The 27,020-nt window shown below is 41.5% G+C and overlaps 1 protein-coding gene across 1 annotated transcript; it reads left to right on the top strand.

The window, feature by feature from the left end:
- The first annotated feature begins 16 nt into the window (after positions 1-16).
- NOL11 (nucleolar protein 11) lies at positions 17-25,737 on the top strand. The gene is made up of 18 exons (XM_044984006.1): positions 17-251; positions 3,543-3,656; positions 10,135-10,191; positions 10,977-11,122; positions 12,105-12,162; positions 13,603-13,741; positions 14,094-14,291; positions 16,315-16,391; positions 16,940-17,063; positions 18,113-18,222; positions 19,196-19,273; positions 20,695-20,879; positions 21,272-21,397; positions 23,054-23,281; positions 23,891-23,969; positions 24,788-24,880; positions 25,174-25,281; positions 25,585-25,737. Exons 1-18 carry the CDS (start codon positions 102-104, stop codon positions 25,696-25,698), a joined length of 2,184 nt encoding a protein of 727 aa, XP_044839941.1. The 5' UTR covers positions 17-101; the 3' UTR covers positions 25,699-25,737.
- Positions 25,738-27,020: the final 1,283 nt, after the last annotated feature.

Here is a 27,020-nt window from a genome sequence, read left to right as displayed (position 1 = left end):
TAGCGGTTGATTCTCCTCATTGGCCGTTTGCTGTGGCTCCCTGGCGGAGCGTGGCCTTGCGTCCTCCCCCAGCTCTCGCGAGAGGGCGGCAGCTCTGTAAGATGGCGGCGCTGTGTGAGGAGTTCACGCTGTGCGGCCTGATTGCCAGCGCGGGAGCAGGGGCTGGCCAGGGCATCGTGGGGCTGGAACCTGGCCCGGATCCCGACCGGGTGCTGCTCACCGACCGCGGCAGGACGGCCACCCTCTACAAGGTGACTGCCCCGCCGGGCTGCGGACGCGGCCGCTCTCTCGGGGGAGCCTCGCTCCTCCGTGGGACGGGACCGCGTGAGACCCGGCTGCCTCTTTCCCCTGCACCGCATGCTCGTCGGCAGGGACCCGGGAGGCGGGGACGAGCTCCCAGGTCGGCCAGTCTCGCTGCAGCCCCGTCTTATATATGCGGGGCAGGGACAGCATCGCAGAGTTCGCCCCGGCTGCTGCCTGCCTGCTCCAGGGCAGCCCCAACCCCTGCTGCCGGCCACCGAGCGCGCGGTGGGGAAGGGTCGTGCAGCCGGCGGGAACGCGTCCCTGCTCGGCGCCTCTGCCGCTTCAGCTGCTGCAGGAGCGTCCCCGTTTGTGTTCGCGATAGCTTCTGTGCCCTCTCGTGTCGTCAGGCACCCGCGGAGCGCTGTGCGCCGGGTCTGCGCGCACCCCAAGCCTGGCCTTGCACTCGTGGGACTCGCTGTTCTGCGTCAGGGCATGGGCTTATCTAGTCTGATTACCCAGCCTCTGATAGTGGCCGGTACCTGATGTTCCTGAGGGCCGGGGGAAAAAAACATGTATTTCCTTCAGCCATGCTGCTCTGCAGGATACCTAGTCTCTTGTGCAGAGCTGTAGTTAGCAGTGTGGATAGTTTCTTTGCTAACCTGTAGGGAAACAGTCTGTTATGAAACGTGACAGTTTGTAACTTTCTATTTTAGAAGGCAGTGCTACAACTGTGTTATCTGAGAGTTTTTGAACCTACAGTCTCCATTGCCTGTTGGTCTAGGGAGTAACAAATTGGAAATGAAACCCCACAGTTAAATGGCTTTACTCTTCAAATACCTTTTTCATTTAAAAAAAAGTTGCTGAAGTTCAAGGGTAAAATGTCATAAAAATCTTCATTTTATGTTAGAGAGACACAGTGGTGTGAGGTAATATATTTTATTGGACCAACTTCTGTCAGTGGCAAGCTTTCGAGCTTACAGAGAGCTCTTCTTCAGGTCCTGGGACCAACACTGCATACAATCATTTCATGTTGATAGAGCAAAATAGAAAAGTTAATCATGTTCCTATTACGCCACTGTTGTTTAGGGCAGTGATGAAGCTCCTCTACTCCTGTCTGTTTCTGGCAAGACTTTCAGTGGTTCCCCAGCTGTGCCCCAGGTTTTTCAGCTCGGCTTCCGCAGCTCTTCGCCATGTTGTTTTCGGGCAGCCTCATTTTCGCTTGCCGTCAAGTGTCCATCTTATTGCTACGCTGGTGAAGGAATCAGTTTCCACCCAAAGCACATGACCAATAAATCTTCAGTGCCTCCTGGCAATGATGGTGCTCAGATCCTCTTGGCTGCACTGTGTCAATAGATCTTGGTTTGAGATTGTTCTGGGCCAAAAGTTATGGAGGATTATTCTAAGGCAGGTTGTATGGAATGAAGACAGTTTGGACAGGTCATACTTTCTCATTCCCAGCAATCTGAACTATAAAGTAGTGTTGAAAGTACGCAGCTCTGATAAATCTTGAGTTTGGTTTTGGTGTTGTGTTTTTGATGATTTCCAGACTGTATTTAAGCTCCTGAAGGTGTTCCTGGCTTTATTGATTTTGTTTTGGATGTCCTGGCTTGTTCCACCGTCCTGGCTGATGGTGCTGTCCAAGTATGTGAATGTTTCTACATTGGTGAGAACACCATCATCAATACGGATAGAGGATTATGAGCCAATATTAAAGGTCATGATATCTATCTAATTGCAGTTGATTTTCAGTCCAATTTGCTGGCTGAATGCGTTGAGTCGAGTTGTTTTTTCTTGTATATGAGGTTGGGTATGTGATAGGAGAGCAACATCATCTGCGAAGTCCAGGTCTTCAAGGGATGAGAAGAGTGTTCATCTAATGCCTGTTGGCATATCTTCTGTTGTACACCACATTACCTAGTTGATGGTAATGTTGAAGAGGATTCCAGACATGACACACCCCTAACGTACTTCTGTTTTGACTTCAAAACTGAGCTCACTGTGATCAACATTGCATGTAAAGTTGAAATAGAAGCTTTTGATGACATTGATTATATGGAAAAGAATTCCATATGCCTGCAGAATGTGCCATAGGCTGGTCCTGTGAATGCTATCAAAAGCCTTCTCAAAGTCTGTGAAATGTATGTAGAGTTGCTGTTGTGGACGAGCCACCAGACGAGCCCTGAAGAAAAAAATTTTAGACACACAATTCTGCAGTTGGTCTGCAGAATCAGTGAGGCTTAAAAAGGGGAAGGATGTTATTAATGCAAAGTCAGTTAGCTTCTCTGTCTTTGCTCCTGAGGATACTGTGAAGATACCTAACCTGTAGCTGTGCTTTGCTGGTAATGTGCATGAAGTACTATCAGATCAACATGCCTGAAGAAAATATGCTGGAGAAAACTGATATTAAAAAGCGATAGGTGGCTTATGTCCAAGAGTTCTGAAGAAGCTTAAGTATGAAGTGGCTGAGCTTCTAACAAAAATATGCATATCTTACTTTAAAAAGCCACTGTTCCAGAGGGTTGAACAGTAGAAAATGTTATACCTGTCTTTTTAAAAAGTCTCTAGGAGTGACGTGGGGAACTCATTCCCATTGGAAATTGTTGAGGCCAAGAATTTTAACAAGATTCAAAAAGGGACTGGACACTTACATGGTGAACTCTGGATATTCTTGATCACCTAATTAATGATAAATTTTGGAAGGGATATTAAGCCTCAGGGCTTAAACCAATTTTTAACTAATAGTGTATATCTAAGCTTCAAGCTGAAGGTGTAAATGTACATGCAGTAGCTTTGATGAAAATAGCATGTTAACTAGAGAACCGTAGACTCAGGCAACAGAAGTAGCTAGCTTCCCAAGTAAGTACCTACGCTCCTAGACAGGATTGTACTCAGGGTGGCTAGCCCATCCTGCTGCCTGTGCCAGTGCAGCTGCAGTTATATTTTTAGCCTGCTAACTCAATCAAAGCTAGCATGTGTATGTTTATGCAAGCTGGAAACTACATGTTCAGCTCAAAGTGTATAGAGACCAGGATGAAACCTAATATGGAAGGGAGACTACCACACATCTGCCTATTATGGGGTTTTTGCATCTTCTTCAGAAGCATCTGGTACTGGTAACTGTCTGAGCCAGGGCTACATGGACTTCAGGACTGAGCCAGAATGTTAGTTCCTGTGTTCTCAATATAAACTCCATATTCAAATGAATCTTGATTAATTTGTGTTTTGTGTTGACTCCTTACCCTTTTTGGAATTATGCTTGCATCATCCATGGAAATCTAAATTACTTCTCACTTGTCTAGGTTTCAGACCAAAAGCCACTGGGTTGCTGGTCAGTCAAACAAGATCAAACTATCACATGCCCAGCTGTGTGTAACTTTGAAACTGGCGAATACATTGCTGTCCATGACGATAAGGTGAGAGATCAGTTTTTCAGTGTTTGATAATATAAGTCTTCTGAGTGAATTACAAGTAATTGTTGATTGTGATTTAGCTATTTTGAAGTACTGGAAAAGTGTGGAATTTTCCAGAATCAATGCAGCTACTCATTATCTTAGGGCTTTTCAAATCCTGGAATGCCCCAGGTTGCACACCATCAGAATTTGGAGCACCTAAGTCATTGCATCTTTGCGCATTCAGTGGAGAGGATGACATGCAGGACTGGGATTGCACACACATTGGGACAGGCGCGGGGGAAGGGGAGATATCTTATGTTGAGAACCACATATTCAGTTACTTGCCTTTTGAAACTTGCAAGTTCTTTCCTATAAAAAGTTTTTTCATATGATAGACATAAGCATAAGAATACTTTGGCTAAAATAAACTCTAAAGTAATAAATATTTACATTTTACGTTGTGCAACTTGCATTAGCACCCTGTTGAGATGATTGGGGTAGTTAATACCTTCACGTCACCTGTTCTGCTATCATCCTTCTCTCTCTGTTTTCATTTTTTAAATAGGTAAATGGAAAAAAAGTTTGTACCTATATCTGCTTCTGATAAATAACCACAGGTTCTGTTTCTTTACATTTCATACGCTTTCTCATGCCAATGAATTATATTTAATAACTAGTGAACTGTTGAGAATATTTTGCTAGCTTGGCAGTTGGTAGTGTGGGAAGCTAAGATGTTTAGGTTTTTAGGATGGGTTAATTAGGCTTTGAGCTTTGTTTTGAGAAGTTGGCCTTGGCTAGTTCTATGAAGTTACAGCTGCGGGTGTGTTAAATTTGTTAACCAATTAGCAACTGCTTGCTTGCCTGTTTTAAGAGTATAAAGAGCATGCTGGAAATGAATAAAGTACTCTCTGCTTATGATCACATGGGTTGTCAGACTCTGTCCCTGCTCCTCTGCGATGCAACAAATGGTGACCCCGACGTGATTGAATGAGGACAGTGTTGGTGGCCTGAACTGAAAAGAAGAAAAGGAGGCGCACCTGAGTCTCAGTGTCGAGCGGCTAGGAGCCGCAGGGCGTCCGAAAAGAGGGGCGCACCTGAGCTCAGTGTCGAGCGGCGGCCGCAGGGCGTCCGAAAAGAAGGGCGCACCTGAGTTCAGTGTCGAGCGGCTAGGAGCCGCAGGGCGTCCGAAAAGAGGGGCGCACCTGAGCTCAGTGTCGAGCGGCAAGCCGCAGGGCGTCTGAAAAGGGAGGCACACCCCAGCCCAGAGGTGAGCAGCTAACATGGGAACCGCTGCATCAGCGGAAGAAAGGACGGTGCATGAATATTTGATGCGCATCGCGGAGCGGCAGGGAGAGAAGCTCCCCTCTGATAAGTTATCCCGTCTGCTGCGGTGGGGACGGAGAAGGGGACTTTCTGTTCAACCAAGTACAATTTTTGATAAAACTGTTTGGGAGCGGCTAGGCTCCGAGCTTTGGAAGTCGGTGGCTCGGGGCGATAAGGAGGCCTTCTCCCTGAGTCCAGTATGGAATAAGGCGAAGGAGATAGTAGAAACTCTCGCGGCCGAGGCAGGAGTGCAGGCGGCCCTTTCTGAGCTTTGCCGCCCAACGCCCGGAATGCCTTCTGTGTTGCCGGTTGGAGCCAGAGAGTTTTTCGGTGGTAAGGACACGGTGATACCTTTGGCTTCCAACCCCTACCCTATGGATGATGTTGCCCCTGCTACGGCCCCACTACCCTCCAATGTGGCTATCGGCCCCGACATGATTGATCCTGCTACGGTCCCGTTACCCCCCGATACGCCCGAGCCTATGGAGACAGCCTTGCCGTATGCACCCCCTCCAAAGCCATGCCGTGTCCACGGGGCCTGGGGTGCCTCGATTGCGGGGGGACAGAAGAGGCTCGGGTGGAACATGTGCCATCGAACCCATATCCCGATTTGACTACGTTTCCTCAGTTTACTCAGTCTGATGCCTTCTATAAGGAGATGGAGCGCCAGGGTCGACAGCTGCAGCATATATGTGACAAGTTGGACCAATTGGAAGGTCTTCCACCTGGATCATCGCGATCGCATCTTCACAAGTGCTTTCATTCGACTCGCCCCCCCGCCCCGCCTGGCCCCGGGGACCCTCCAACTGGAGACCCTCCGGATCCGGTACAGCGCTGGCATGGGGTTTTAAGAGAAGCCATCCTTGAAGGTCTAACACCCGAGGCCTTTCCGGTGATTACGCCAGACCCTCAACACCCTAATCATAGACGGTGGGCCCCTTTGGACTGGAAGTTGATCCGTGAGGCACAGAAATCGATCATGGCTTATGGACTAGATAATCTGTATGTACAGTCTATCATTGAACAGATATTTGTTGGCCAAGCAATGTGTCCGTACGATGCGATTAAGCTAGCTGACATGCTTCTTACACCTACACAGAAACTGTTGTGGAAAGATGATTGGGCTAAGAGAGTTGACTTGGCTCTTGTCCGCAATTTGGATTTACCGGATGATGATCCTCGGCGCCTGGCCACTGCTGATATGTTTTTGGGAGCCGGTCGCTTTGTTGACCCGCACTTGCAAGCTCGCCTTGAGCCCCGGATCCTGCAGCAATCACAGGAACTAGCTTTGGCTGCCTTTAAAGCGGTGCCCCAGATGGGAAAGCCGGTCCCTCCCTATGCTAAAATTACACAAGGCCCATCGGAACCGTATTCCACCTTTTTGGATCGCCTTCGAGAGGCTATTGATAGATCTCCCAATCTGACGCCAGAAGCCAGAACTGCAGTTGGACTTGATCTTGCCACCCAGAATGCAAATCCCACTTGCCGCCGTATATTAGCCACCTTGCCCAAGACTGCGACCCTGATGGAAATGATTGAGGCATGTGGTAGGGCCGCTATGCTTGAGGAGACGGATAAGGCGGCAATTCATGCTAAGGCACAGGCCTCTGCACTGGCCGTGGCGTTACAACCCCTGCTCGGGGGACAGCGGGGGCTAGAAGACCGACCCGGCCAGCCGGCCCCTGTTTTGGTTGTGGAAAACCCGGGCATTTCCGGCGGAACTGCCCTATGCAAAATGGGCAGCGGGCCTCTGATGTGTCACCCGAAGCTGCAACTGGCGCTTGCACACGATGTGATAAGTTTGGACATCGCGCCGCCGACTGTTGGGCGCGTTACACGAAGGATGGAACACCGCTGCCGGGAAACGGATCACGGAGCGCCCCTCGGAGGAGCGCGACGACACAAGTGCCTCCACCCGCCAACCCGGCTGCCTGGAACACCTCACCGGAGCAACCCGTGGCAGTGCCGGAGTGGACTTGGCCACAGCGACAGATGTAGTTTTAGAGACTGACGAGGTTCAAGTTCTTCCTTCCAACACCGATGGTCCATTAGGATTTGGACTGAGTGCCCTTTTGATTGGCCGTTCGTCGACATCGAAACAAGGTATTTTTGTTTTGCCTGGCCTTATTGATGCCGACTATACGGGGAATATTGGGATAATGGTACGCGCCCTTTGTCCCCCTGTGACTATAACTGCTGGTACACGTCTTGCTCAGTTAATACCTTTCAAGGGATGTGTGCCCCGACCGACCCCGATTGACCGCGGGTCTCGAGGGTTTGGATCCACTGGCCCTCCCCAAACTGCCTTTGCTATGGACATCACTTTGTGCAAGCCCACCCGAACTGCTCGGCTTCAGGGATCCGATGGGCAGCAGATCACTCAGGAAGCTTTTATTGGGGATGCAATGCAGAGTGGGGTAACTGAGGCACCTGGGACGACAGAGGTAGAAGATACTGTGTTTACCTTGGAATCAGAGCACACTGAAGCGGTTGCAGCTGAGGCCCCCATGCAGAATGATGTAGGAGATGCGCCATCTAACCTAGTATCAGAATGCCCAGGGGCAGTTGTAAATGGGGCCCCTCTACAGAGCGACATGTGTCCTCAAGAACTGCCTGTGTGTGGAAAGGGAGACGAAGAGGAGCAAGGGAATTTAGCTGTGCAGCTGGCAGATACTGGCTCACCCATTTTTAGTATTGAAAGCTCTGGGGCTCAAAAAACATTTGTGCCTGTTACAGCTGCAGCAATTGAAGAACAAATCATTGCAGAAACTGTAACATCTATGGAAACCTCAGCTGAAACTTTAAAGCCTTTAGAAGCAGTGCCTGGAAAACTATTTCCTGAACTAGTCCAAGATATTACCACTGCTCATTCGGGATTTGAGGCTGCAAACAGTAGCAGTGAAGAAATTGCAACTGTGTTAGTATCAGAGATGTCTGCTGCAGTGGTGGATGGAATGTCTGAAAGAGCCACACGATGTACACAACCTGGGCCCCTGGAGGAAAGTTGCTTGTTTGCTATGCCAGGATTCTTTTTGTTTGATCCTCCCTGAATGATTTAATTGATTGAGATAATTTTTGCTTTGCCTGAATGTATAGGATGATGTCCTGATAATTTCCCCCGTAGAACTTGAACCACGATGGTGGTGGAACAGGAGAAAAAACACTTACATTATTGATATTGCCAATGTCTAGAAATTCCTGACTAAAAAGACATTGAGAACTGACCCTGGTAAAGAAGCAAAGAATTGCACACTGGCAGGAAAAAATTTGGGACTCCTGCTAAAAACTGTGGTATTGATTGGATTTTGGGGTTTATTTTGCAGGCTGCGCCCTGTGTTGTGGAATTTTTTTTTAGCATGTATTGCCCTCCCTAATTGGATTGTAAATGATATTACCCCTCCCCATTACTAACCCCTGTTTTTTAGAGCCTATTTGTTTTTTGTTTTTAAAGTTTGAGAAAATTCGGCCTAAAGGTTTGTTGAGTATTCTTAAAGCGGGGAGTTGTAGGCATAAATCTAGGAAATTTGGGAGAATGGCTTTGAATTTATGTGACCCAAAATACCTTTATGTAAAGTGCTTTGGATCGGGCCCAGGCAGGCACGCAATAGATAGAGAACTTGAGGAGGAAAAAAGGATCGGGCCCAGGCGGCGGGCAACAGACAACAAGCTTGGAATACTGGTTGATAACCTTGAGGGTGTAGTTGATAGAAAAGGTAATTAATTACTAGCAAGTAATGTTAGGCAGAGTACAAAGTTAACTCTGTGGTTGCTGGAGGGAATAGCAGTTGAATTTAGAAGTAAGTTAGGATGCAATTGTATTACTGTAAATGATTTAATTGATGATGTAATTTTCCTTTTTTGCCTGATGGTACTAAGGGTATTTGTATATTGTATGTAATGATTGATTGCCCAGTAGGGGTAGTTTTGTTTTGTTTTTTAGATATTAAGAAAATTGGTGTTAGCTGCATAGCATTTTATGTACCATGCATTTATTTACAGAGTTAAATTTATGTTATGTGTTTTTTGTTTTGTTTTGTGGTGTTTGTTTGTTTGTTTTTTTCTGGCCAGGATTGTTTTTTGTGTTTTATGTGGTTTATGTTGTGTTTTTTCTAGGACCCCCCCCTCCCTCAGTGTCAGTTTGATCGCCTGACATCTGAGGGATAATTTGGTAATAGAAGTTTGCCACAAGTTGGTGTGCTATTGAGTAGGGGGGAATCCTGTAGAATTTACACCATTTATTTGTTGTGCTTTGTTTTTGTTTGGTGTTGTTGGGGTTATGTTAAGAATTGCATGGTTATATAGGTTGGCTTTATAAAGTTTTAATTTTGGTTTGTGATAGATTGTGGTGTTATGTTGTTATAAGTTGGAAATGTTTTGCTAATGTTTTTATTCTTTTTTTTTTTTCCCCTCCTTTTTGATTTTGGGTGGAGGGGGGAGGTGTTGAGAATATTTTGCTAGCTTGGCAGTTGGTAGTGTGGGAAGCTAAGATGTTTAGGTTTTTAGGATGGGTTAATTAGGCTTTGAGCTTTGTTTTGAGAAGTTGGCCTTGGCTAGTTCTATGAAGTTACAGCTGCGGGTGTGTTAAATTTGTTAACCAATTAGCAACTGCTTGCTTGCCTGTTTTAAGAGTATAAAGAGCATGCTGGAAATGAATAAAGTACTCTCTGCTTATGATCACATGGGTTGTCAGACTCTGTCCCTGCTCCTCTGCGATGCAACAGTGAACCCTACTATATCTTTCCGGCCAGGGCCCTGACCGGTAGAAGGTGGCCTTGATCATAGCCCCTTCCAACTCCTTTCATCTGAATTTTCCTTTTTCCTCCCTTTCAGTCTACCCTCATCTGGTTTCTTTTTGTTTTCCTTCAATCATGCTACTACTGTATCTTCTGTTCTCAAAAATCTATTCATCCTCCCTTTCAAATGCAAACTTCTTGCTGTGCTGAATTCCTGCTGTCTTAGCTCCCTCAACTCTTGCCTGGGTCCTCTGGCTGCTCCTCCCACACAAACCACTTCCTTGAGACTGCTCTCACTAAGGTCACTCCTTGTGAATTCAGAATTCATTCAAAATTTCCTGATATGTTTGCTTTCATTAACAAATATTTCATATGCCAGTCTGTGATATACAGCAAATGGATGTTGTTTCATCATATTTATAAAACCATTTATTTTTTTACAGGTTTTAAGAATATGGAAGGATGAAGATGTTAATTTGGATAAAGTATTTAAAGCAACAGTAAGTTTTAAAATTGGTTAATATATATTCACTTTAAAATTTAGAATTAAGAATTTTTGGAGGGGAGGATGTTAGCTTTGCAGTGAAATGTTGATTATTATTTTTTTTCCAATTACTTGTCTCCTTAATTTACACTTCGAGTAGTATGGACTATTACTAGTAATTCATCTGTGTGCTTAGCCTTAAAGATCTTTCTGACAAACATTCGAGTTTAAACGATTAGTAGGACCAGTGATAACTCTTTGAAACATAATAGAATTTATAGGATGTGGGATTTTCTGAATGGGGCCACTGCGGTAATTAAATTTCAATACATAAGGTTTCTTCTGGCCTGTTGCTGTGAGTAAAAGGTACATTATTCAACTGATTGGGAGTTTGTCAGAAAAATCTTTATTTGCATTTTGTATTGCTTTGTAGTGAGGTCTGGTTGGTGGATATGTTGTGCTTTAGCAGCTATATTTAAATTCCTGGTGTCACTTGACTGTTCTGAATTGTAATGTACTTAATGTGACCCAGAAAGGTGATGCTAATTAATTTGGAACAGATGTTGTTCTAGCAGTTGCCTCTTTCGGCAGTGAAATGATGCATCACAATGTTTCAGAAAAGTGGAACTTGTTGGGACTCCATTATGAGGAATTCTTCACTGGCAGCATTCTATTGCTAGTCAGTTTTTTATAAGAAATCTGTAGAAATAAAAATAAAGAAATCAAATGTAGAACAGTATGACGGCTATTAATTGTGAATGTAAAATAAACTTTTCAAGAGGACACACTTTTCTTGTGTAGCTAACAGCTGAGGTGTATCGGATACATTCACTACCCCACACAGAGCCACTTGTGCTTTTCAAAGGAGGTGCTGTGCGAACCTTAGATGCTCTGCTGGCGGCACCACAACAAGAAATTGAAAATGTTATCTCAGATGAAGTCATTAGGTGAGTGATAACATTTTAGGGAACTAGCTTCATAATCCAAGGAATTGATGGCCATATGTGAATCAAGTTCTAAGTCTGCTACTGTCTATCTTGTTTGCCCTGAATTGTGTGTTGCAGAGGTGAAAGCTGCTATCGTATTTAAAAATGTCTTATACACTGTTTTATGGCTATAAGGTTGTATCATATTAAAATGAGTATACACTTCTACCCCGATATAACACAGTCCTCGGGAGCCAAAAAATCTTACTGTTATAGGTGAAACCGTGTTATGTTGAACTTGCTTTGGCCTTGAGCATCTCCGTTATTAATAGTCAGCAAGTAGCCCACCCCTGTCTGACCTCCACCTACTGTGTGCCGAGCCCTCCAGAGCCGGGACAGGGGCACCTGCACAGTGCCGTCTAAGATGGGCACCTCTCCCTGCACTGGATCCGCAACTTCCCTACGTGGACCAGTCTTCCCCAACTTCTCGGCGCCAGCTGGAGCTCGTGTGACATTCCCCTGCACTGCAGCTTACCTCCTCGGGCTGTGGCTCCCCCCTGCTCCCTGTCCCCTGAGACCCTCTGGCCTTCATCCAACCCCTTGGACCTGCCCTCCCCCCGGGCGCTGCTTTACCGACCCGGCATCCTTAACATGCCGCTCAGAGCAGCATGTCAGAGCCTGACGCACTGACCAGCCAGAGCGCACGGCCCCGCCCTCCCCGAGCGCTGCTTTACCGCGTTACATCAGGTCGCGTTATATCGGGGTAGAGGTATATGTATAAAGGTCTAAATACATAATGCATTTAGATGACTGAATTGATGTTGAAGATCACAGTGATAGTCATCAGTTCTATTGGCAGTGCATCCACAAGATATACTTCTGCGTTTTATGTGTGATCTTAAGTGTATCTATTACTTATGTATTTTTAATTCATTGCCCACTTGAAAATGTTCAATTGTTTTTACTTATAGCAAGAAATAATCATACAACTTTCAACTTTTAGGTGGAGTGAAGCTTTCATGGAAACTCAACAACCTGTTTTAATTTTTGCTACTGAGAAAGTGAGTGGCTTTTTAAAAACTTGTTACAGCAAAAAAAAAAATGAAATTATAACTGAGTTTAAATCAAAATTTAGTCTCTCATTACATCTCTTGCTTAATTTCATAAATATAAGCTTTCAATATGTAAAGTATTGTAATATTTCTGTTAACTATTTAATTGAATTCATATTACAATTGAGTTGTCCTGTAGTGATGAGCGTGACTTAGTTGAAAAAATCTACAAAATGTCATATAGCTTTTCAGTAATACTGAACTTGTTCTCATTACTCCAGGATAATTCAGGATATTTAATTATGATGTAAAATGTAGTGACAGCTTAAAAAATAAGTCTTACAGAGGCCTACAACTTTAAAGCTATATTTGTAACTCTGAGGTTCTACTGTATGTTAAAACACTTCAGGAATGCAGGTTGTTCGTAATTCTGACATGTTCATAACTCTAAACAGAACATTTATGGTTCTTTCAAAAGTTTACAGCTGAATATTGACTTTATACAGCTTGAAAGCTTTACTATACACAAGAAAAATGCTGCTGTCCCTTTATTTTTTTAATAGTTTATGTTTAACACAGTACTGTATTTGTGGGGGGCTTCGTCTTTGCTGCCTGATTTATGTACTTCAGGTTCTAAATGAGAGTTTGGTTGACTGGTCAGTTTGTAACTCTGAGGTGCATAACTCTGAGGTTCTACTGTATAAAAAACAAATTCTTTACGAAGATGACCCACTACAAAACTCTCATTTTGGTGAGGAGGGAAGAGTTCCTGTGTATTTATCTGAAATACTGCACATATCTACAGAGTGACAAACTCATTGAACTCTATCATTATTTTGCTTCCAGGGAGGGAAACTAGTTTTGATGTGAATCTAGAGAGCAATTAAGATTAAAATCAGAACAGTAGTATTATTTTGTATTCCTGAGTCCCTAGGAGCACCAGTCATGCTTTGGTTTGAAATCTTAAAATAAAAGCTCATAACTAATTCTTGGTGCTTGGGATTGAGAGGACTCCCCCTGCAACTTCCTCAGAAATCTTATGTTTAGCCAATGAAATGGCTTCTCTTGATCATCATGTTTGGTTTATTAACCAGAAAACAACATGTATTATGTTCATGTTAATAGCCTCTTCTGACTCCTTCAGACACACTGTTCATTAGTGGCTGAAAGTGATTCTCTGATATTTTGGTTTTTTCATTAACTTGTTTTTATCTTCCCTGTAAATCCATTTGTATTGCATTAGTTTATAATGTCACTTCATTTTGCATGAATTTTACAAACTGTTCCATGTGAGTTATTTTTGCAGCATGTCCAGTTAAGAATTTAGGTTCATAACTAAATGTCATGTGTGGCAGTTCACTACTACTAGGCTGTAACAATATCATCTGTAGCATGTCCCTGTTTTGTAAATGAAGTAGCTGTAAACTAATTTTTTTTCTTTTTTTTTAGAATGGGAATTATTTTGTGTATGTACAGAAAGTTAACCCAAATATCCTGCACAAGTACAAGCTTGAACAAGAAGAATCATCACATCCACTGAGTTTTACAGCATATACAAAAAACAATATTCTCACACTCCTGTGTTTGTGTAAGTCTTATTTTATGATGAATGTAACTGGTTTAAACTTGCAACTACAACTGTTTGTGAATTGCTGTTGTCTAATATGACTTTTTTAAAGTATTTTCTTGTTCTGATGGCTGTAAAGTCTTACACCTGATCATGCTATGTGTTGTACAATGAGATGTCTTTAAGAAAGTTCTGCATTTGAACTGTCTTCTGAACTTACTGCATTGTGATTAAAGTCAGTCCATTTAGGTTAGCTTTTCGTGTGCAGATTTTATAATGGTCTTAGATGTACGTATGAAGTTTTAGAAAAATGCACAGGCACGGGTTGACAATCGTTAACTTAAAATGTAGTGTCACTTTTCTCTTCTGATAGATTCTAATGGATGTGTGTATAAGATTCTGATGTCACTGCAACACAGTGTCCCAGAGGAAGAGCAAATTCTGTCCAAGTCACTACTGCTCAAAACTGTAGTGTCTGACACTGTTCTAAAAGGAGCTTCATTAGCCATCCTTGATAAAGATCATGTTGCAGTATTGGGATGTTTGGATTCTCCACCTAATATTGCTAAAGGTAACTTTGAAGTGACTTGTTTTGTTTCTCTTCTAAGAGAAAATTAAGCTGGCCACATAGACTAGTTGGTGGATTATTTTTGTGGTCTCTTCACAGGAAAGAATGATCTTGGGTTGGAATTTCTAATCAGGGACTTGACAACTTTTTTCAGAGATCAGTTATTTAGTGGGGATGGTAAGGAAACTGAATTTCAGACAGAATGGTAGTTTACTGTTAGAAACTGTTGTAGTACAGTTAATTATACAACTGAGTGGTCTGTAATCTACACATACTGAAGGGATGCCTCTAATGGATTGTAATTGTAAATAGTAATGTCAAACCCAAGACTAGAAACTACTTTTGCTATTGAATTTCACTCTCTAAACTTTCAATATTTCTACACTGTTTTTGCACATGGTATGAAAATATAGTGGGAGATTACCAACAAGTTGTAAAATATCTGAGGGTTATTTCAGCATACAGAAGGAGAATTATCTACTTTTACTGAAAATAAAGCTGGCCGGGAAATAGAATTTCAGTCCTGGGGCAAACTTCACCTTTCCAAAACATTTTCTGTCCTGAATCAGGATGAAAAATTTTATTCCTGGGGATATTGTGTGCCACTATGCATGCACAGAATTTGTGTCCCCCACAGATTTCTTTGCTTCCCTGCAGAAAAATGACTTCTGATGGGGAAGCAAAGGGAAGCGCAAGAGCGGTCACGCTCCCCTCCCCAGCAGCACAGGCAGGTTGCTTCAGGCACACAAACCAGCTGGTAGAGATGTAAATTGCTGCAGGGGCAGGCTGGGCAGTTGTGCATGTGTGAGAGAGAGACAGACAGACACTCTGTCCTCATTGCTCCCTATTGCAGCACACTCCGCATGGAGGGGCAGGGCTCCGGGGTGTTTTTGAGGAAGTAGGCATGGGGCAGGCTCTGTCCCCTTAGGCAGAGCAGAATGCAGGAGCCTGCCTGCTTAGTGAATTGTTCCCATTGTCTTTTTAATTCCCCCAGGAGTATAAAACAAGTGTAAAAGTTTTAAGGCTCCTTTTACATTGCCAGAGTGGTGTAAAGGACCGTATAGCCTTATAAATGCTTATGGTGCTTTAGTGATTTAGAATTGGTCTAAATTTTTGGACTGAAAAAAATTCTTAACAAAATGTGCTCCATGAACTGTTTGATACTCACCTTTCTGGAGATTATCAGTAGCCAGTATAAATTGTGAGTTTGATTCCCCAGCCCTCACTTGCTCTTCAGTTGCCTATGATGTAACACTAAGCATATGCCTGCATATATTTGTTGACTAATAACTAGAAATAAAGGGTCAAACCTAGCCACATTACTATTAGGTAACGAGGTTTGGTGATTTTCTCCAATGCTTCCCACTCCCATTCTCCATCCATTGTATTGTAGTTTAAATTACCGAAATAATTGAAACCAGAGTGATTACATTGCATTATTTTGACAAAATATGCAGAATTTTAAAATATTGTGTGCAGAATCTTCAAATTTTTAACACAGAATTCCCTCAGGGATAAAATGTGAAGCTTTTCGCAAGTCTGAATATCCAAAATATTTTTGGTTTTGGATGTGCTGAAATGCAAGGCAGCCAGGAACGTATCTGTAGTTTTGAAACCAAATATACTCCCCGTGATCGTTGGGGGCTGGTTTGGTCAGACAGGAAATCAGGACATCCTAGAAGCTCACCAGGCACATAGTGGGGCAGCCCATGGAGCTTGCTTTCCAATCAGCTGGCAGGCTGGCCTCTCTCTGGTTTCCGTCAAGTTTCTGTGGAATTACAACTGCTTGAAAAGTTTCCAACACAAAAGTAACTGCAAGTGCTAGCAAGAAAACAACTTCATTTGACTTGCGAAAATCACTTTTGCTGTTCCTTAGTGCTGGGTGCATTATATACATTCTGAAATGCAATTTCATTTTATTTTGGGAAGCCTGTAACTGAAGAGACTACAGAGAAATGTCATGTCTCTGTCACTTTGAACGCTCAGTGTATCTGTTTTTGTTTTTTGTTTTTTCCTTTTTCTGTAGAGTGCCTGTCTATATGGAATACAAAATTTCAAATATTGCAAACTTCAAAGGAACTACCACAGGGAACCTCAGGACAAGTAAGCTGTAATTTAGTGTTTGATATCTATGGTACTGTAGGCTTGACTCTAACAAACTGAGCATTTCTATTTCACTGTAGAAATGAGTGCGTACAACTGGGGATGCAAGGGGAAGGAATGTTTTGTTTAAGCCATGGTAAGAGAAACAGAAGTTTTGAGCAGCTTAAAATGATAAACACTTTAAAATGTTCAACTTTTGACCACCGCTCTTCAGGCAAGATGAACTTATGCAATAAAACTGCTACAGGGCTATATAAAAGGTTTTTTAAATCCTAAATTGATTGACAAGAAATATAAAGTGATTGAAAAGTTTTGAAAGTCCACTAGGAGGCACTTAGTCTGCCCAAAAGTAAAGCTTTTGTCTCATTCACATTGCCTGATCAATGATGCTAAGACAGTTAGGCGTTTTAGATGAGGGTAAGGGTAGATGGGAAGAAACATCTTATGAGATGTTTAAAAAATATTGATTTGAATGGATTTTTGTGCAGAAGTCCAAACTAGCTTCTGTACTTCATCTGTTAATTAACAATGTACTTAATATTTTGTAGTTGTGGTGTTATGGAGAGAAATTTTTTTTAACACATGGGAAGGTGCTAACTGTAATTGTATACAAGTGTGAAACTTCATCCTTGGCAGCTGCTGTTGGAAAACTCAAGGATACTCAAACCTCAAGTAAGAGTTTGATTATAAATATTATTTAGTGAATACTTGTAGTTTCAGCATACATCATACCATTAAAATTCTGTTGAAAAACTTGATAGAAAAAAACAGGATCAGTCTTACAGTAAAATACCTGAACTCTACACAGCTTGAATAGTAGCTTAACTTTGCATTCTGTTCCTTTGCAAAAACTTATTGAAATATGTGTATAATGCACTTCAGTGACATTACATATAGTATGGATGCACTGAAACAGAGCATCCTAACGTGCCTTGGTGATTTGGGGGTGGGAGGGAAGAGGGAGGAGAGATGGTGCTTATGAACTGTGAATGTCCTTACAATACATTTAACAACATTAAGCATTCACTTACTGCATTTATTTGTATGGATTTTTGTAGAGGAATAACATGACTATCCAGCATGCTGCTAAACTGTATGTTGTGCTAGTTAAACCTTTAATAAAACTGTACTTATGCAGATTTTTAGGTGGAAGCTTTTTTAAAGCATCTTTACATACAGTGCTGATTTTTTTAAATTATTTATTTTTCCCCCTCCCTTTAATACAAATTCTGTTATTTTCAGACTTCATATGATAGGGTAAGAACTACCTCTGAGAAAAAGACTATTTTCAGAAAAGACTGTGCTATTGTGGAGTCAACTTAACACCAGTCATACTGTTGTACTTTCAACAGTATTTTATAGATACATATCTAATTCATCCTAAACATTAGAATAAAGTCCAAGATAAATTTCAGAGCAACTGGTGCATTTGTATCTTGACTGATACAGCAATTGAGTTGACCTTATTTTCTAGGAAAACGTTTTTACTTAATGCTGATCTTAAACTTATTTTAATTTTATTCACAAGATGCATGGAATTGGAAACAAATTTTGTAGTGACAGGGAATGACTCAATATTTTAAATTGCTTTAGAGTTACCAGATGATTCCCTACTGCTATTAGAGAGAGAAAATAGGCTTAATTTGCTTCTGTTCTTTGAGGGAATGCACTTTTGTAACTTAGCTTATTAATATAGGTTTAATATAACTTTGTTTGCACAGGCATGAGAACTGTGTCTTCATATGTGAATTGGAATATGCTTCAAGAAGATGATCTGGGATCTCCATTTGCACAGCAATCTGTAACTGCTAAAACTGAATCCAAGAGAACTGTAAGTTTCAGGGTTATCTTTTCCTCGGTTGTCTTTGCGTTGTAAGTAAGGCTATGATTATGTCACTGAATCCGTGACTTCCGTTGACCTCATGACCTTTTCTGCCCTGGGGCTGGAGCTCCCAGCCAGCCCTGCCCTCGCAACTCCCAGCCCTCAACCTGGTGGGGAGACTCTCTGCAGCTGCCTAGCTGCAGTTGGTGGACCCCCGTGGCACCCACACACTGGAGCAGTGGCGTATCCGGGAGCCCCAGCAGCAGTGGGTGCTGAATCCACCTACCCCTTTTGTCAGGGATATTTTTAGTGAAAGTCAGGGACAGGTCACAGGCTGCCGTGAATTTTTGTTTATTTCCCATGACCTGTCCGTGAGTTTTACTAAAAATTTCTGTGACAAAAACTTAGCCTTAATTGTGGGTGCATGTATTTTCAAAACTTCAGGGTTGGCTCTGGCAGCTAACAGTGTTTTTCTAAAACTGGGATCGAACTTCTAAACATTGTTTGGCTGATGACCGTAAGCCAGTGGGGCCCAAACTTGTCGTCTTTCACACCACCCCCCTCCCTCCAGAATGGAATCTGTCTCCTCCCCCCCCCCCCCATTAGTTTAAAGTTGGCTCAGCCGAGGAGCTTTGCTGAAGTGGTGCTGGGGGCTGAACTGGGATGGGGTGGAGAGGGAATGAGGGGGGAGTGGCGGCCAGGGAGCAAAGTGGAGCAGGGCTGGGGTGCGGCATGGTGCTCCCTGCCTTGGATGGGGGATGGCCTGGGCCTGCCGTGCACCCCTTAAGCGTTCCTCCACGCACCCCTATGGGTGTGCGCCCCACAGGTTGGGGAACACTGCCTTAAACCCCCACATACTATTGCTACAACACACAAATAGCACATTCACGCTGTTCCTAGTTATTTTGATGAAAATGTATCACTTTTGTCTGTTCAGGCTTTGGGGGTAGCTTCGGTTTATATTTTTTTTCTTACCTTACAGTTAAGGTTGAGAAGGAACAATGTTGCAAAAGTGCAGCGAGACACGCTTACAGTTGAACAGCTTTTATCAGATATAAAGGTAAGTAACTAAAATATCCTTAGCTCATGTTTTACTAACCTATTAGAATATCTCAAATTAAGTCAACCGGTCGAGTTCTGTCATTCCCCCTTTTCCTTTCCTGTCCTCGTAGCTTGATACACATATACTTGTAAGAACTAGCCATATTGGGGATTAAACCATTAGTGTATAGAACTATTCTGCAAGAAGAACTGCTCATGCATAGTACTAATGGTATTAAAGCTAGCTCTTTCTACAAAGCTTTAGGAATGTACTGTACAGCATCTGGATAATTTTAAATGTTATAAATGTAGCCTTGCACAAAGATGGAGGCCTTAAATTTAAAGGAAATAGACATTCTCAAGTAAATTGTGAGCTTAGAAAAAAATATTCTGACTGAACTCTAGACTTGGAACTTTTAAATATTCCAGACAGAAAAAGTTCCAAAATTTGTTTTGATTTAAATAAGACATCGATATGGAGGCATGAGGCAACCTGACAATTAATATTCCAGCATAAAACCCTTCTTCCCAAATCTTCTCACCTTAGTTTCTAGATACAATGTAAAGCAAGCTACTTCATTTTAAAAAGTAGTCTGAAGGTGAAGTCCATCCTATCACTTCCAAAATAAGATAATTAAATTTAATACCTGTATCAATAATAATGATTTTTCACTATAGCATATCAATTTAGAAACAAGTTAAGCAGCATCCTAGTGCAGTTTTGAGAATTGCTGAAGTAATTGAATTGTATTTAAACTTATAAAAGTAAACCTGAGCTGACTAGGCAGTAACATTGCTTTTGGCTGCATGCTCTGATTAACTCCTGGAAATTGTTGCAAATGGGGTGTGATCAAAAGTGCTTCCCCTTTTGTTTGAAAGTTCGTGACAGCTTTAGTATATGCAACACATTAATTTTAAAAATATTGTTCAAGCAATCCTAGTTCTGTAACTCAAGTTGTTTGGAAATTGAGTAAAGAATGTCGCAAATATTATAGTAACTAATGAGAAAACAGTTACTGAGTAAGGGTTGAATGAGACCACTCCCATCTGATTAAGGGTATAATTTTCAGTTCTAGGTCAGGCCTTTGGTTGTTATGACAAGGCTGTCAGAAGGGGTAGTAATAATCTTTTTTTTTTTTCCTTTTCTTTTTTTTTTTCGCTTCCCATGTGGTGGTAGTCTTACTAGTTTGCAGGGAAGAAGACCCCCGTGTCGCTCGTAAATTAGTCTCTCTCCAACAGAAGTTGGTCCAATAAAAGATATTACATAACCCACGTTCTCTCTAATATCCTGGGGCCGACATGGCTACATCTACACTGCATGTTGTTGTCTGCAGTCTGAAGTTGTTGGGTGTTTTTCTCCACTTTAGTCTAATCAGTAACAATATGTTAGTCATAATCTTGTACTTCTGACACTTTTGAACTGGATAATGCTACTTTTAGGATTCTTCTCAGAGTGATATTGAAGAGGAATTGTGGCAGTTCTTGTCAAATGCACAGATGTCAGATTTCCAAGCTACCGTTGGATACATTATAACAGGTCTTGTGAACAGGTGTAAAACAGAGCCAACATTTTACCCTCGAAATTGCCTGGTACAGTTGATCCAGACACACGGACTCTCTTACAGGTGAATATTAAGTGTTTAAGTCCAGTTCTCACAGGAAGACGTGTCGAATTTCTGTTGCTAATATCAATTTTGGTACCTCTTATATAGCACTTTTTTCACCAGTAGATCTCAAAGCACTTCATAATTTTTTTTTAAGTATTTATCGTATCCCTATGAATTAGGGCAGTACTTCTACCCCATTTTTACAGATGATGGAGCTGAGGCACAGTGAGGCTAAGTGACTTGCCCAATATCTGTGGCAGAGCAGGGAGTTGAACCTGAGTCTCTCAAGTCCTAAACTCGTGCCCTAACCACTGGACAATCCTTCCGCACCTTAATCTAAAACAAGATTAATGCTTCAGTAGTTCACATGCGGTCTAAATGTGGGGACTAACTTCTTTATTCTGCCTCAGTTTGTGCCCAGACTTAATGGCAGTTGCCTTGGAGAAGACAGATGTGCATTTGTTGCAACTTTGTCTACAGCAATTTCCTGACATTCCTGAAGCAGTTACCTGTGCTTGCTTGAAGGCTTTCTTAAGGTAAGCAGGAAGCTGATAATATATTTCCCTTCTGTTAGTCTAGTTTTTATCTGAAGACTTGGTTTCAATACATTTCTAAGAATCGTTTTAGTGTTCTAAGCTTTTTTATAGATCAAGAGTTAAACAGTATTTTAAGAACTTTCAGGAACCTGAAATTGTATTTATTCTTGAATTTTTACTGACCACCTCGTTAGTCAGCAAATTACTTCAAAGGCCTAAATTGATGCCATGCTTGTGTGTTGTATGATTGTCTCCTCTCCTAGAACACATTATTGGTATTAGCCTTGTTTCCACTAAAACTGGACCCCCTCCTTGCTTTGATAGCTTCTTAAGATGGAAAGCTTAGTCAGTTTTGCCTATACACCATGCTTTTTATGTAACTCACTATGGTTTATCACCCTTACAAAAAATGCTGAACTATTGTCTTCCCTTTTTTAATATTCTCTCAGATGGCATATTGCTAAGACAAACTAAAGCATAAAGCCAGGCCAAAAAAAGACTGAATAGCAGCCCTGAAAATCCCCCAAATACTCGGAGCCATCCATCTGCAGATTCATTTAAATGCAATAAGTCTTTGTCTCAGTATGTTCTCCAGACTAGCTAGTTTAAAAGTGTAACAGAAAATTGTGAATGCACTTGTTTAAGTGTGGCATAAGTTATGTATGTTCTGCACTCTCCAGACACAGACAAGAGGTTAAAGGGAACACTTTGCTCTTGGTTTTGAATGGCCTGTGATACATTTTTACCAGGGCCTGTCTTTTTTATGTTGGTTTAGCTTGCTCCTGTACACTTAAATGGCAAACTAAACCAATATAGAACACCGATAAATTAATTTTAATGTCCACAAACAATTTAACTAAATAGCCATTTTTAACTAAACATAACACCTTTGGTTAAACTGGCACAATTTTGTGTATTGACAAGCCCTTAACGCTAAAATTCTACCTTCTATTTGTCAAGATGCCTATTGACTACAACAATTCTGTAAACTGTTTGGATTGCCAAAAGTTACTATCCATGGAGACTAACTCATTCTTTAAAAATTTCAAAATGGCAAACCGTGTTGTTTATATTAGCAGCTAATTGCTTGTCAACTGCCTGCATGCTAAATGTTGAAAATAATTATAAACATTTTAAGGAATAAAACGCATAACTCTATATAAGGGGGGAGGAATAGCTCAGTGGTTTGAGCATTGGCCTGCTAAACCCAAGGTGTTGAGTTCAATCCTTGAGGGGGCAATTTAGGGATCTGGGGCAAAAATCTATCTGGGGATTGGTCCTGCTTTGAGCAGAGGGGTGGACTAGATAACCTCCTGAGGTCCCTTCCAATCCTGATATTCTATGATTCTATGAATGCCATATGATCAAAACAAACTTAATTGGATTATACACCTTTTTTTAAACAAGTCCATAATAGAATGGCTGGTGGCACAGTAACTAAACTTGTGTTGCTAGAATCAGTACACATTTTATAAGTATTAACTCTGAAATACTTAAACTGGATTTTCTCTTGTTCTTTCATCTGTATTGTATGCTTCAAAGTGCTAATAGACTATTTTGATATAAAAAGATTGATAGTGTTTTTGCCTGTGCAGAGAATATGCAAACATAAAGCATTTAATAGTCTGTCCATGGAACTACCCTTCCTTCTTATAGCATCAATGACGACAGCCTTCAAGGAACAAATGTGAATTTAGATTCAGTAATCAGTTACATCGATATTACGCTCAATGATCAAGTAGAAAAACAAAGTGCAACTGTACAGAATGGCTTCAGTTCTGAACTGATGGAGGAGGACAGCTGTGATATTCAGTTAACACCGAAACCCCATGTGGTGGACACTGAAGAATTATGCCCTGTTGGACCACAAAAGGCAGCACTGCTGTATCCTTTGATGCATATATGCTCTTTTAATTTTGTTATATCATTAATTATCTCTAGTTTTGATTAAAATACAGGCTGCAAAATAAGTGGTGCTTACCATTAGCATTGTTCCAAAGTCTGTCTTAACCTCTTGTTAATCATAAAAAGCTTGTCAGTTGTGATAAATTGGTCATAACTACACAAAAAGTGATAAGGCAGTCTTCGTATTCATGCTATAAAATAAGTGATACTTAGTTTTGATTTACATTTACTTTTTCTAAGTATACAATTTCATGTTGCAATAGTAAAAGTTTTTGGTCTAAAATGTTAGCTTCACAGAAGGAAAAGTTGGTATTAAGTGTTTGGCTGGCAAAGTAACTATTAACTATGTAACTACAGTACTTCTAAGAAAATTGAATTCATTAAAAAAACAAAACATGCTACACTCAGTCACCGAGCCGAACTTTTTCTCATAGTAGAAGCACAAGGACCAGGGAGAAGAATATTCAGAACTCAAAACAACATTTCTCCCCAGAAGTCTAGAAAACTACTTTAACAAAATTAAGATCCACTGAATCTTTGTAGAAATGACAATTCTTGAAACTGTATTTCCTGAATAATCCTGCACAGAAATGCCATTCTCTATTCAGCATACAGTGAAACATTTCTCTTGCCTCATCTGAAAGACCTTTCAGCTCAGCAAGTCATTGTAAGCATGTTATACTTCTTAGAACTAATTATCAGTTTAGTTCTTAACTATAAATCAGAATTTTTTTTTTTTAATGATGGATTCTAAGTTGCATAGAACTTATTTTTATGTATTGGTTTAAGATATCCAATAAGAATTTAAAATAGTCTTGTATGTTCTGAAACTAAATTGACAGTCTCTCTAAAAATGAGATCAATACACTACAATTAACAACAAATAATTAAATCTTTTTCCTTTCCCTCATCTTGTATGCTTATTCATGTGCTGATACAGTAATTGTTAATCTGTTCTCACTAAACAAAATTTGTCTGTTACTGAACCAGCTCTCTCATTAATTATATTTGTTTGGGGGCAGGATGGGACTTCCAAGACTTCAGTTGTGCTCAGGACACTGTTGGCATAATCCTGGTAGTCAGTGAAGTTAATGCATTGCAATTAAGATCAGTAAAGGCAAGAGTGGTCACTGTTTGAATGTGCTCTTTAACAAACTAATGGAAAACTAGGTCCTCATGGATTGGTGATATGTCTGGTGTCTGACTCAAGTAGCAATGACTTAGGTCTGTCAATACAATGATTAATGTTGAATTTCTTCTTACACTTTAAGTATGCTCAATAGTTTTCTGTGGTTTCCAGAATTCACTCTAATCCACAGATGGTATCAAAAAGTCTTGAGACTAATAATTCAGACTTACTGTACAAGTTCGTAGGTAGCAGAAAACTAGTATATTAAAATTTACAAATAGGGGCATGTTCAGGGAGAAATAGCTAAGAATCTGTTAAATGTCTGTTATAGCGGTCTGACTCTATTTTCCTTCTAGCTGTTTCTCCGGTATTTGCAGTACCTGTATATAAAGTGCAGTGAAAAAGTTAGTATGGATTTTCCTGGCATGCTTTCTCCAACCATAAACCAGGTGAGAAGATAGCACATAATGAATAAATGCAATACAATACAGAACTGATCTAACTACAAAATTATGCCATTACCAAATTTAGGGTAATATTTAGTACTAACAGATTAATATCTTTATAAAGTGGCTTGGAAAAAGACACATTCTCAACAAAAAAAAAAAGGAGGGGGGGAGGTTCATTTTATATCACTAAAAATTTTAACTTTCAATACAAATGTCCAGTTCAACCTTTGAACTTGTAATCTGTTTAACTATAAGACATGGTAATGCTGCTTTGTCTTGTCTTGTTTCCTCAGATTATGGACTGGATGTGTCTGTTACTAGATGCTCATTTTACAGTTGTGGTGATGCTACCAGAAGCAAAAGGATTGCTTTTTAGCTTGCATAAGTTTGTGAGAGCACAAGTAAGTCACACTTCCTATAATACTGAACTAATTTGCATATGGATTTAGTATCAGAGTGGCATGTGGGATATAAAAATACAATTGACTCAGTCATATACGTTTGTTCTCCTCTACTCATATGCTTTGTCTTTTGCATCAAATTTCTACTGTCTTCCATCCAGTACTGCCCCAGAAATGACAGTATTGCAGTGGTCCTGTATCTATATGTTCACCATATAAATGTGCAATTGCTTTTCATACATGAAAATGGTGAAAAACATTCCATAAGCTTTGTATTATAAACATCTTAATTATTCTTTTTAGGTACGATTTTACTCTGAACTCAACAAGATAGAAGGAAGTTTGCAAGAGCTACAAAGAACAAAACCCCAAAAAGACTTTGGCTTATATTCTATTGAAATGTTGGAACTGGTTTGAATTTGATATGTATTCTTCATAAACTTATTTTTTATTTAATCCTTTCTCTGACAAAGATTTATTTTCTCTTCATACTGGGTTGTGAGCTTTTCTGTGCAGGGTAACATGGTTTACTCTATAGCTACATTGAGGGATACAAGTTTGAGATTAATGTATAAAGCTCTCCCATTTTCATCAGATGACATATTGAAGACATCACATGACATCAGAATCATAGAATAATCATACTAGGAAAATATACTCCAAGTAACACTCTAAAATGTGACCTGATTTTATGCAAACTTGATTGTATATTGGTAAAATAGCTTCATAAATAGGGTCTTGACAGACACTTTCTTAGATGAGATGACAGTATTATACTGTGCAAGAATTGTTCAACAGTATGAGCCAAATTATAGTGTGGAATCTTTGTTTTAAACATTTAGGTTTGTAGAGAAGGTCATTTTAACACTATCTGCCTGGTTCCCTCATATGTATTATATTGGCAATAAGATTTACTACAAAGTGCACAAAACAGATTATATTTAGGGAGTAAGAATAACTAATTTCTTTTCAGTTGGTCCTTAACATGGGGCAAATTTACTTTTCCAAAAGATGGAAAATAAGGAGTTTGTCAATTAGTCCTTCCTTATCAGAGTGTAAATCCTGAAGAGAAACTCTTTTCTCTCCTCTATTACCCTTCTGAACAAAGATTCTTTTGCCTGTGGCTTTTTCATTTTATTACCTTTTTAGTGTCTAATTGCGAGATGGGCAAACTACGGCCCGTGGGCCATGTCCAGCCTGCGGAACCGTCCTGCCCGGCCCCCAAGCTCCTGGCCCGGGAGGCTACCCCTCCCCCGCAGCCTCAGCTCACTTTCTCCACTGCCGGCACAGTGCTCTGGGCGGCAGAGCTGTGAGCTCCTGGGGCAGCACAGCTGCAGAGCTTGGCCCGACTCGGTGCTGCGTGGTGGCGACAGCATGGCACGGCTCCAGCCGAGCGGCACGGCTGTAGCGCTGCCAGCCACCGGTGCTCCAGGCAGTGCAGTAAGGGGACAGGGAGCAGGAAGGGTTGGTTAGAGGGCAGGGGACTTCAGGGTGGGGGGGCCAGGGGTGTAGATAGGGGGCGGGGTGGTCGGGGGAGGAATGGGGGATTCTGGGGGGGCAGTCAGGAAGGAGGGGAGGTTGGATGGGGCAGCAGGGGGCACGAGGGGGTTGTCAGGAATGAGAGTGGTGGATGGGGTGGTGGGGGTCAGGGAGCGGGGGTATGTGGATGGGGTGGCAGGGGTCCTGGGGGGGGGGGGAGGGACAGATAGGAGGTGGGAGCTGGCCATTGACCCCCTCCC

Source organism: Mauremys mutica, chromosome 12 (assembly GCF_020497125.1).
Source record: "Mauremys mutica isolate MM-2020 ecotype Southern chromosome 12, ASM2049712v1, whole genome shotgun sequence".
In the NCBI taxonomy this organism is placed as follows: domain Eukaryota; kingdom Metazoa; phylum Chordata; order Testudines; family Geoemydidae; genus Mauremys; species Mauremys mutica.
This window is presented reverse-complemented; position numbering and strand designations above follow the sequence as displayed.